This window comes from Clytia hemisphaerica, unplaced genomic scaffold (assembly GCF_902728285.1).
Source record: "Clytia hemisphaerica strain Z4C2 unplaced genomic scaffold, Clytia hemisphaerica genome assembly, whole genome shotgun sequence".
NCBI lineage: Eukaryota > Metazoa > Cnidaria > Hydrozoa > Leptothecata > Clytiidae > Clytia > Clytia hemisphaerica.
Window position 1 is genome coordinate 342708 of NW_027103657.1, and position 12932 is coordinate 355639.

General features: G+C 36.1%; 2 protein-coding genes across 2 annotated transcripts; one reads left to right on the forward strand and one right to left on the reverse strand.

Annotated features, from left to right (window-relative positions):
• Nucleotides 1-207: 207 nt before the first annotated feature.
• LOC136803208 (probable G-protein coupled receptor No18) lies at nt 208-2822 on the forward strand. Its single transcript, XM_067059941.1, has one exon. It carries the CDS (start codon nt 264-266, stop codon nt 1602-1604), a length of 1341 nt encoding a protein of 446 aa, XP_066916042.1. The 5' UTR covers nt 208-263; the 3' UTR covers nt 1605-2822.
• A 2692-nt stretch (nt 2823-5514) lies between these two features.
• Nucleotides 5515-8080, reverse strand: LOC136803262 (uncharacterized). Its single transcript, XM_067059991.1, has 3 exons — nt 7384-8080; nt 6902-7150; nt 5515-6689 (listed from the first exon to the last, which is right to left on the reverse strand). The coding sequence occupies exons 1-3, from the start codon at nt 8078-8080 to the stop codon at nt 5515-5517; spliced, it is 2121 nt and encodes a 706-aa protein (XP_066916092.1).
• Nucleotides 8081-12932: the final 4852 nt, after the last annotated feature.

Below are 12932 nucleotides of genomic sequence, written 5' to 3' on the forward strand. Positions count from 1 at the left end.
TATTATATAACATAGCTGTATATATCATAAAACGCAATATGTCGCGCGGCGGAAAATAGAGTCTGTGTTTACGAGAGATTGAGCCCCTACGACTATTTTTCGCCCACGCGGACAAAATTTCCGCCTGACTGCTAATTTGCGTGTTTGGGGTTATTCTGTATTATTCGAATACGTTCTAGACTATAGCATAGCCTACGTCTAAACTTAATTTCGCATCATTAACATTATAGAAAGCAAGAAAATTAAACAAAAGGTACAGCATTATGGAAACTAATGGCCAGATGGATGAAAACACAATCGGTAATATCGAGATCATCCTCAAATCAATTGTAATTTCCATTTTTATCTTATCCGGTATTATTGGAAACAGTTCCGTTATCCATGCTATACGGACATACCCGAAACTACGGACAGTACCAAATTATTTTGTTTTCAATCTAGCAGTTGCAGATTTATTATTTTCGTTAACTGGAATGGTTATGATTTTAATAACAACGGTTTCTAAAGGATGGGTACTTGGTGTCAAAATGTGTAATTTTGGTGGTTTGCTCAATTCTGTTTTTTGCACAACTTCAATTTGGACCTTAGTGATGATAAGTTTGCATAGATATTTTGCTGTATCGAAACCAATGCTTGTGAAAAGAGTTTATACTAAAAAACGAACTTTATTGATGATTGTTTGTATATGGATCTTTGCATTTTTAATTTCCGTCCCACCTTTATTTGGGTGGAGCCAGTTTGTGGAAGGGACTAATTTTTGCACCGTCGATGGACGTAAAAACATGTCTTATTCCATTTTTCTACTAATGACGGATTACTTTTTCCCGTTTCTATTTTTATCGGGATTATATCTACGAATTTTTTTCGTACTCAAGAAACACGAGAACACTATGAAAAGACATAAATCGGTGAAACCAATACCCGATTTAGCTGAAGTAGAATCCGAAATCATGACGGCTGATGAAGCGCCAAAATCACCAAATTTATTTTCAAGTCCCAGCGAGATACGTGCTGCAGATACTAAAAGGTATTTTGAAGCTTTACAAAACAAAGCACAAACTGACGGGGTTGTAACAAACCTGAATTCACCGGTGCGCGAATCAACTGAAACGTTAGTGATCCGACAAAATGAAGAGAATAACAACAAAATTCAAAGAAACGGGAAACGTCATATCTCATTCTGCGATGACTCTAATCAGAAAATCGGGAAATCGGATTCGACGAAGAATCCAAACGGAATCATAAAAGCAACGTTAAAACGAACCAAAACAGGATCAAAACGGAAAAAGTTTTTCAAAGAAGTCAAAGTGACAAAAATGTTATTAATTGTTGTCTGCGGTTTCTTTCTATGTTGGACACCCTTTTTAGTGGCTGGAGTTTTATATGCTTTCAATGCCGTACCATCAGACTTAAAATTACTCACAATAGGCATATACTTTGCCTGTTTAAACAGTTGTCTAAATCCGTTTATTTATGGAGTAATGAACACTAATTTCCGTTACGCTTTCCAGACGATGGCAAGAAACTTTTTAGCAGCCGTTCGCGCATGCGTGAATAAAGACAAAATTACTATTAGTAAGAAGGATGGCGTATGTAGGATTTAAAAATTTTAGAAATTTTACACCACTGTATCCGATTATCGGGTAAATAGGGTAAATATTACAATTCAGCTAGCACGTAATGTAATGCGGGTGTTTATATCTTGACGTTTGGTTCCAATAGGAATGCTTTTTACCCAGCTGGCACACAACATTGTTTCAACGTTTATCTAACGTTCACAACGTCCATTTAACGTTAGATGAACATTGAAACAACGTTGTGTGCCAGCTGGGTAGGGTCCCGGATACAGTAGATCTTCTTTAAGTCGAACCTCTATAACTCGAATGTCTCCTTAACTTGAACAAGTATTCTTCGTTCCTTTACTTAACAATGCTTTATAAACCAAATTTCCTTAACTCGAACAAATTTTTATTCCCCGTGCGTTTTCGAGTTATGTAAGGAGGACTTACATTTTTCAATGCATCGTACAGAAATATGATCATTTATGCGACTTTTTCATGTCTAAAATATGCCATACTCATGTCATTCAGACCACCCTAAAACAGTTTTTCGTAGAAAGCTCTTCTGTAGGTCAAATCTAATATTTACTTTCTTACAAGTTTCAAATTGCGGTAACATTTGATTGACTTTAACGTATAAATTCCTTGATTTTTTATCATGACAAATTTCAGAACTGAAAAATCTCAGAATTGGCGTTCTGATAATAGAAAAAAGTTAACCCAGGGTTAAGAATTGCGTCCAATATGGAAACTGCTAAAATGATTAATAATTGCAGAGGGCTTTAGATTCTTAATGCAAATTCATAACCTCGATTATTTAAGTTATTAGGATTATCGACTGACTGTAACCATCAAAATATAGTTCACTCTCTAATCAGTAGGTTTTTCAAAAGGAAGACACCAGACCCTTTCTCATTTACCAAACTAGTACCCAGTACCCTTTAGCACTCACGAACTTACCACGTCCATAAGTAAAAATTCCAAGACCGACACAAGTTGTTATGGGTACGAGATATGTGTCACCTACTTGGAGAGTGGACTGTAGAATGGTACTTTAATATTATTTTCTTGGATTTCAAATGTACATATTAATCACCACTAACGAAATTTACACTGTATATAGCTAGTAGGCGTATGACGGAAATAATTATAACCATATTACTTAAAACTTAACATCATGTACTAGGAGGATGTATGTATGACCAAAAGTATTGTAAATAGTGATTAGACAGTTTCAATATTCCACACGCGACCAAAAGCATAGACTATGCTATAGTCTAAGGGCAAATCATTATCTAAGAAATAAGCCCAAAGCCGAAGAAAATTCGCAACGGGTCTTTTGCCGAAAGGAGTTTACAGCCGGTAGAGTTTGCCAGTCGTTTCTTCGAAACTTTCCCGCCAATTTTTTTTCCGTATACTGCCATAACGCCATACCAACATATTTTCCCGCCTTTACTATCACTGTAACGGACGATAACATCGTCTACCAAAAGCATTCCAATATATGATATTCCGATAGCGTATATTGGCGGCCGCCCATATGCCAATATCCTTTCAGGAGAGAAAATGAGTTAATCTTTTGATGTACCAATAATCTGCAATCGGCGTCGAAATATATTGGCACTTTTGCGTATTTTAACTTTTTTTTCAGAAATTAAAGATCGGGCGAGAATTGCAGTTTCAGTACTTCCACTTTGTTTCATTTGATTTTTCGATTGTGAGGGGTTAAGTGGCTTCCAGGCTATATTCTCAGCCTTATTGGAACATTTTTGAGCTTTTAGATCCTGAGATCCTAAGGTCCTAAGACTTAAGTTTCATGTTAAAACTCAGAGTTAAAACTCTACTTTCCAACCGTACTTTAAAGCACTGAATAATCACTTGCAGTTTTCAAATTTGAGGGAATTCCCCTTTTGTGCCAAATATTACGGTGGGGATTGTGACCTAGAAGTTTTTGGGACCCAACTATCCCCAAAAGAGGGCTGAGCACCATATCTCCTGACTACTAAATTCGTAGCGCGTTCAATCGGAATAGCTTTAGTGTATTGAAATAAATCTCTACATCACAGGTGCCAGATAGAAAGGATGAAAGAATTTTGAGCAAAAGTTGTGGAATATTGAAACTAGATATTAACGATAGTCGTACCGAATTTTGAAGTACGCATATTGAATATATTACTTGACATAGTGAGCTGGCCTCAATATTTCTATTTTTATTCAGTATATATAAAAGCTCGAAATATAATAAACTTCAGAGACAAATTTTATTTTGTTTGTGTTTAATGTCATTCATCACCGTCATGCAATTCATCAAACGTTAAAGTCATTTTTTGAAGGACATGACCTAGCCTGCATCTAGAAGGTTTTAATACAAATCGGGGAAAAAATATCCGACAACTTGCCCGATGATGTCCCAGCTGGCACACAACATTGTTTCAACGTTTATTTAACGTTCACAACGTCCATATAACGTTAGATGAACGTTGAAACAACGTTGTGTGCCCGATGATGGGAGAAGAATCTTTCGAAACTTTGTCAAAAGTAAATCTCGTGATGGGCTCGTGATCTTAGCCATGATAAACTTCCAATAAGAACATCACTAGGCTGATAAACACAGACTTATTTAGATTAGCCTGTATCGCTTATATTAAAAAGATAACAAGGAGTAAGGCTTGTTTTAGTAAGGTATTATTCTGTTTAAAGATGACCTGGGAGGGGTTCAAGCCTGAACAGACCCTGTGATGATTTTGCGAAGTGGAGCAAGCTTTAAACGGAAAAAGCCAGCGAAAAAAAAAAATACATAAAAATGCACCTAAACAAATAATAATGTGTAAAATAAACACACTGTCTCTCCTATTTCACATCTCCCTGACAACACCAGGACCGCACTTGACAGACTAGTAAACAAAAAAGTGTAACTTGCTTTAGCATGCCTGCATAACATTTCCTTAATACACTTGAACTCTTTATTTATTCGAAGCGTAGGCTGTTACAATATGGCATTAACAAAATTGTTTGTTCAGATTTACTATGTTTTCTCTCTTCATTTTCAGATAATTATATATTTGCTGACTTTGAGAGTCTTACAATAGTTCAACAAGGCAAAACTATACACTCCCTTCTCACAGACTCACTGGGAATTGACCAGAATTGGCCAGAAATTAGTCCCAAGTGGAAAATTAAACTCTACTTTTTGTCCCCGTTGAAAGTAATCAGATAAGCAAATCCTCACTGCAACATATTGTTTATTTTTTCCATCCCACTGAATTTTCTGGCTAGAAGACAATCAAATTCAGGATGATCTGTTAGAAGGGGGAGGGGGTGCAACTATTGCCGAAAATCATATATATTATTCAAATATGAGGGGCTCAGCTGCTGTAAAGTTAATAATTCCTTTACCCTAATAAATATTCTTAAAAAAACCACCTACAGAACCAATGGGCCCCAAATGGACCTTCATATATTTATTCAGCCCCTTAGATTCTGATAGTACTCGCTACACGTTTTTTCATAAGAACAAACTATATGAGAACATAAGGCTTCTATGACCAAAATGTTAAAGGTTTTGCTCTTAAATAAGATTGATATCGTTTGCTTGTTCATCAATTTTAATTTACAATTTTTTCACATTTGATTGACATGGAGCAAGATTAGTCAGAAAGAGGAAAAGGAAAACACTTTTTGTCTATATCAGCATAATACAACAATAGGGAGACACTGTCCTGATATGAAACATGTGTCTGTATAAAGCCTATAAGAACAAGTTAAGAACATTTTAAGGCTTCTAAAACACCCAATATCTTAAGAAAAATTGACAAAAATACTCAAAAAATTGCAAAAATAATAATAATAAATAAATTGTACCATCCCCTAAGGGGAATTGGCCTAAAAATTGTTAGGAAAAAAAAAAACTAACAAATTTAGGATATTCATTGCGCTGCTAGGTAAAGAAAAAAAATCAAGAAATTATATTGCAAGCATCTCTCCAGTTGTTCCTGTCCATAGCGAGATTATACCAGTTGTCTTTATCAATATTAGCCTTTTTAAGAGCTTTAAACAAAGAGCGACCGTAAGTCATTTCGGGAGAACCCCGCGGTCGTTTTTCACTGACCCACGACGAAATCATTTTCCTTGGTAGACGATTCATATCCATGCGTACAACATGGCCAGCCCATCTTAACTGCCTTTTAACAATATAAGAATCGATACATTTGACATCAAGACGATTAAACAAATTCTCATTCGAAATATGCTTTTCAAAAACATCAATCATATTTACTCCACACATAGCTCTTACACATCTATTGTGAAAGGAGCGCAACCATCGATATAACTCCTCTGTCAGACACCAAGATTCTGATCCATAAAGTAGGATCGACAATATAAGGGATTCATAAACCTTCCCTTTCACTTTCAAATTTAATTTTACATTTCCGAAGATACATTTCTTCAACGAACCAAACATATTTCCCGCTTTTTTAACTCGAAGTAGCACATCTTCTCGATCGGAACAATCGCCAGTGATAACAGATCCAAGATAGGTAAATCTATCTACGACAGGGAAGAATTTTTCATCATTGAGATTTACGTCATCACGGTCACATTCAATCGGTTGTGCATTGCGGCGTGAAACAAATAATACTTCGGTTTTTGAAGCTTTGTCATGAAGGGCACGAATTCCAGCATGTATCTCCATGCCGAATCTGTCGAAATGAGTATTTATAACAGGGGCATCAGTTGTTAAACTTTCTCTTGAATCGAATAGGGCGGCTGTATCATCAGCGTATTCTGAATCTCCTAGTTCGAAGTCATCACCTTTTGTGTATGGTCTCCTGCCAGTTAGTACGAAATCCTTTTTGGTACGAAAGATGCATTGTGGGTGGTTGCGAGTTTGCCTCCATGTAATCATAATAGCAGCAATGTACATCGAAAAGAGTATTGGGCCGAGTACATCACCTTGTTTCACTCCGATTTTACAATCAAGGATGTGTGATATGGAATCGACAGTAAATTTCACTTGAATGGTGTGATGAAGTGCTTTGATAACACTTAGTAATTTTGGCGGTACGCCGAATCGTTCGAGAACTAGCCAGAGAAGATCACGCGGAACACGATCAAAGGCTTTTACTAGGTCTAGAAATAAAACCCACGTTTGCTGGTTGTGTTCGCGTCTCTTTTTCAATGCAAGTTTAACAGTAAAATAGCGTCTGTGCATCCTCTTCCTGGGCGAAATCCGCACTGTGTTTCATGGTCCAGGCTTTCGGATATCGGCGTAAGTCTCTGATGAACAATTTTGGCTACGATTTTATAGGCTATTTCCAGTAACATGATACCACGGTAGTTACCAGGTAAACTCAGATCACCTTTTTTGGGTAAAACTTTTAGTAATCCGACATTCCATTGGTCTGGTGGTTTCTCAGTGTTCCAAAATTCTAATACAACTTGTTTCAGAATAGTAAAGGTCTCTGGGAGTGCAATTAAAGATTTGAACATTAGAGGAGTTAAACCGGATTCTCCTGGGGCGTTATTCTTAAGTGATTGTGTTGCTTTAGTAATCTCATCATCTGTAGGATCATGATCGACACCTTCAAACACTGGTTGTCGTTCGAGCAGTTCAATGACAGTTGTATCGTAGATTGGTTCACGTTCATACATTTTTGAAAGTGGTCTCGAAACACCTCAGCGTTTTCTTCGGCGTTGACACATTTCGATCCATCTGACTTTTTCATCATTTTTTCGGATGAAACTTTTGGTTTATTTAGTCCTTTTCTAAGTAACTTTACTTTATCCCAGTAAACTTTCGACCCTGACTTGTTTATATCTTTACATATGTCAAGTATCCATTTGTTTTTAGATCGAGCAATTTCTCCTTTCAATTGTTTTCTGGCCTTTTTCAAGCGGTCATTAGAATGCCTCGTGGGTTTTCGGATTTTAAGAGATACAGCAGTGTTTCTCTCTTTAATTAACTGATTTAGTCGAGTTTGATTGGAAGCGAACCATCCAGGTTGTGGTCGAATGGTTTTAGGAAGTGTGGTAAGAGCAGCAAGCTCCATAGATCGTTCAAGTTTAGAATAGCTATCGGTATCGTCTGACTCCAGATACAAGTTGTTGACTCGTTCACAGTACATGTTCTTAATTCGAGGTTTAAGCAGAAGTTTTTGATCGAGACGTGCCACTCTTTGGCGTCGAGTGAAACGTTTAGAGAAATTCAAGTGTATACGCAATTTGACAAAAACAGCACGGTGGTCACTATCAATGAGGGGTGTCGTAACTCCAGCATCGGTACATCGGTTGAAAAAACTTTTACTGGTGATGAAGTGATCAATTTGATGTGGCAGTTTGGAACGGGGGTGTGTCCACGTTACGTAATCGTTTTTCTGGAAATACGTCGTGAGAGCCACTAGACTGTTGGTTTCGAGGTAGGTTGAAAATCGAATACCAGCGTTGTTTCTGTGTTTAAGTCCAAATTTTCCGATAGAGTTCAATTCAGACTGATGTATTTCGTTACGTTGGGAGATGCCCATACTTGATAAATTGCAAAAATAAGAAACATGTTATGAACATTTTTAGGCTTAAAACTCAAAAAGTTAAGAACATCCGAAGGCTTAGAAAATTTTAGATGTTCTTATAAAAAAACGTGAAGTCTTTCTTGCAGACATCTATTTAACCACCTGTATCTTCATGCTCCTGAATCAATTTCAACGTCAAACTCATGCTCCTAGGATGCACATCAATGGAGTTAACCAAAGGGTTAAAAAAAATCCTGAAATCATAATTTTAGTTGTTCCTCCAAGTACGAATTTTTTTTTTACAAGCAACCCAAATTTTCGACTCTGAGCCAAAAATGCCTAGCAACTTCGAATTTGCATGGCTTTTCATCTCATTTTATGCCCAAAATACCTCAAATTTGGCATTTAAATACCTTTGATATACATTTTAATGCCAGATAATACCGAAAATGTCTTTAGGTATTTTTGGCTGCTGTCCCTGTTCATGCTCAGTTTCAGGGCTAAGTTGTTAAGGCCGAGTTGCTTAATTTTTTTGCCCATTCTCAGGGCTGGACCCCTAGTAACTGGGTGGCTTATATAAGTGCATAGGAAAATAGCAAATATGCAATCTTTGACCTCTTAAAATTCAATTTGGAGGAATAGTCCATAACAATTGGTCTGATAGAGTATAAAGTCTGTTCCCAGGTGTTGAGTGGATAGGTCATTCTTGCATTAATAGCTCATTCATAGTGCGATGTGAAATTCAGGAGTTTGTTCCCACTTAGTCTGTGCACAGACTCTACGGCTATTTCCAGAATTCATTGCCGCAGAGGGTCTATTGTCATTGTCTTTTCTGATTTGAGATTTTTCAAACCGACCACTGCAATGGAATGCAAGTGAGAGAGAAGGAACAAAGAAAGAAGTTTTGCTATTTATAAATCATACTTCATCGCAGAGGTTTCTGAACAGGGATTTTTTTACCAGACAGAAAATGCGCATAGAGTGTACTATGAAACGATAATTATATCTTATCATAATCATATTTCATGATATTTCCAAATCTGAAATATCATATTTTCAAGATATTTCCAGGATTGGAAATCTCTTATTTCGCCCAGTGCAAATGACCAATTATCAAAGAAAAAAACTCCATCTCATCTGACAGGTTTAATAGTTAAGACCATTGAGTTTAAAGCCCGAAGGGCTAGAGTAGAATCTTTAACCTTTCTCAGGCAAGAAAAAGTGAAGCCTTAAAAAATGCGCCGTATTTTTGACGACAGATTGAATCTAGCAATTCCTTTGTTTAAGATTGATATTTTTTTCGAAATTTAGAGGTAAATTTTAGTTTCAATCTGTCATTTGTGTAAAAATCAGGCGAGGCGCCCAAGGCCGCGCAACTTTAATAGGATTTGTTGGCTTCAAATCCTACCAAAGAGATTGACTTCTAGCCTTCGGCTTCTACTTCATTGGTCAAGATACTCTATTCAAGAAAACAACTATGTAACCAATTAAGCGTTTTTGAGACATGATAAAAGCGTGTGTTCGCACGGCATGCGACTGATAGAGGTTTATGTTCGATCATGAAATACGTCACATCTCATCTGTGCAAAGTTGACCGGTGACGTTTTACCGCACTCACAGGAAGTTCTTATGCGTTTTGTTATTTGTTTTTGTCAACTAAAAAATGACAGATGATTGATGTCACATCAATAAGGTGCTTCAAATTGTTCAAGTGGTTAGAATAATACCCATTACAGTAACTCATAGTCTGTGGAATCGCTGACCCCTATATATATGCTAAGAAATTCTTTACGCTAGAGGATAAGCAGAGGTGATACAATAAAAAACCTAAGGCTAAGGACTGAAAAACTTAAGACAGAAATTTTTAGCCTGCTGAAACTTTTGCAACACTACTGTAGCCTTACTCTGTACCAGAGTGTATCTTACATCTAACGTAGTGTAGTACTACTTGCAATGAATTAGATCTCTGGTCTGTTTACAGACATTAAAGGAAAATCAAACCGAAAAGTCGGAAAAAATTTTTATCGCAAAAAATAAACTTTTTTATTCTTTTTACAGTTAGTTACATTTCTTGATTCCATCTTTTCACCAAGATAGAACGTTCAGCTAAAGCTGAAAAAATGCAAAATTCCGAAAAATACGCTCTTTTACTCACATCATTGAAACTCTACCGAAGAAACCTTTAATGGCAATTAGCGGCTGATGTAAACTGCATATACATTTTTCTGCGTTAGTTGTCCAGTTGTCCCTGATAATATCGTCTAGCCTGTACCAAGCTGGAACACAACGTTGTTTCAACGTTTATCTAACGTTCACAACGTCCATATAACGTTAGATGGATGTTGAAACAACGTTGTGTGCCAGCTGGGTACCGAACTTTTTCTTAGAAAATAAGATAAAGCCGACCTCGAACACGTCAACATTTTCAAAAAGGTAAAACCAGCCCTAGCATGTGGGGTGGAATTTAAGAGTAAGACACTGTTAAACAGTTTTTCTTTGAAATGACAAAAATAAATCATGTGGAGGCAAGTTTTTAAGTTTGTTACATAAGAAAAAGCGGTATCTTTTCTTTATCTTTGTCAAACTTCGCGCGAGGAACTCTAGTGTACATTGCATTCTTGAAAAACTTAACCTTTGGATAAAAAAAACTGAAAAAAGTGGGACGTTTCCATATTTTAGGCGAGACCAATCTGATTAGTTGTTTTACGGACCAACCGACCCTGAAATTCCAAAAATCGAAATAAAATTTTAGGTAGTACATCTTTATTTTCATATGCTTTACTGACTCTTACAGTCTTTCCAAGGTTTTGAGAATTTTATGTTCAATTTTTCATTTTATCCATAAACTCGACCTTTTTGTGTCTTTTTGTTTTCTATTTCGCATTTTATTGTCAAGATGTAGTAATTTTTGTTGCTATTTTAAGAGATTTCATAGGTAAAATTCTACTTTTAATTTTATTTTTTCGCCGACCGACCGATCCTCTTTTTTAGGTAGCTTATCGGCAAAAACTTAGTCGACAAATTTTGGCTTGGTGACTAAAATTAGGGCCGACTAAGTTTTGACCGATAAGGTAGCTTGGCCCGTAAAACAAAAAATTAAATTGGCCTCGTCTTAGAAGTGGAAAAGACCACGTTGAAGGACCTGAGAATATTGTACAGTCTCAAAAAAAGAGAATTTTTTCTGAACATGTCCAAAAATGGGATTTGCTAGGAAAACAAAATATAATTATTGTAGAGAAAATATTTTGTGTTTTGAAAAACACAGAAAAATGTAAAATTTGTGGTAGAGCTAATCCAAAACTATTACTTCCTTCCATTAACCCCTTTCTTTCCTGCATATGAAACATGACAGCTTCTTAAAAGCTTAATTTTGTAAGACGGAAAGAAAAAGCCATACCGGATAAAGAAATAATTTCCCCCAAGCTTTTTTTATAACAACATCCAAAATTTTTGAAGCCTTCGGATGTTTTTAACTTTTTGAGTTTTAAGCCTAAAAATGTTCTGATTTCAGCACTTTAATGAGTATTTTTGTCCATTTTCTTAAGATTTCGGGTGTCCACAAAGTCTTATAATGTTCTTAACTTGTTCTTAATATTTTGGCCATCGAAGCCTTATGTTCTTACATAGTTTGTTCGTATAAAAAACTTGAATAAATATCCCCTTATTTTAAACACCCCCTCAAATAAACGCCTCTTCTATTGGAAACATGTAAATGTAAGGAGGTTTAATCAAAGAAAACTCTAAATATACGACGATTATATTCTATCAGTATTCAAACTCGTAGACATAAATGAACTCAAACGCTGATAATGCAAAATACACGCTTTTTTTTATAAGAATGGTGTTTTTCCATTTCATCATGGATTTTCTTAACTTCTTGGCGAAAACCATCCTGAGATATTCTTACATTCTTAAGGTTAAGATCCTAATTCAAACTAGATTCAAGCATAAAATGGTATTTTTGTGAGCGTAGTGAGCCTTATATGGGGGTAATTGACAATTTATAATTTAAAATGCTCTAGAAATGGTATTCTTCAGTAAACAAGTTCCATGATGCTGATATTCTTAATTTTTTGGCCAATATCATCATGAATATTCTTATAAAGTATATTCTTATAAAAAAGCGAATAAAAGTCCTCCTAAAAAAACTTCCTTTGGTCCGAGGGGATCCTATCTACTGAGGAGGCCCCCTCCCCCAGGTATGTGTGAACTATGAGGGTCCTTTTTTAGACAAATGGGTAGAAAAAAACAATCAGCAATTGAGTCTCTGACAAGGTCCCAAAATTACAAAATAGCAAAATTCAACTCTCTCAAAGGGTCGTCGATTTTCGATATTGGTTGACAATTGGTAAAAATATTCTACCAAAGGGTTGTCGTAAAAACGACGAAAAAAGGAGCAAAATTTTTCACGATTCAATCTATTATAGGTTCGATTTTCAAACTTTGGCTCGGGCATACGCGTCACTTTCCGAACCTAGTATTCCCCGGGTATTAAGGTAATCATAAAACGACTCATTATTTCATAAGAATATCATAAGTATATTTTTCGGATTACAAACTATGAAACATCAAGATATACAGACACTCTTTGTATAAAAATAACTTTACTGGAAAGACTCCCTTTTTTATTCCATCGAGTTTCAAGCCGGAGGATAAAGGCGAATCCTCAATCTTACCTACCCAGCTGGCAAGCAATGTTGTTTCAACGTTCATCTAATGTTATATGGATCTTTTTGAACATACATAAACGTTGAAAGAAAGTTGTGGGCCAGTTGGGTAAGTAAGAAAAAGCGAAGCCCTAAAATTTGCGTCCCAATTCGAATGACGCATCGAGCACTTTTCTTTACGTTTTATAGTTTTTGATAAA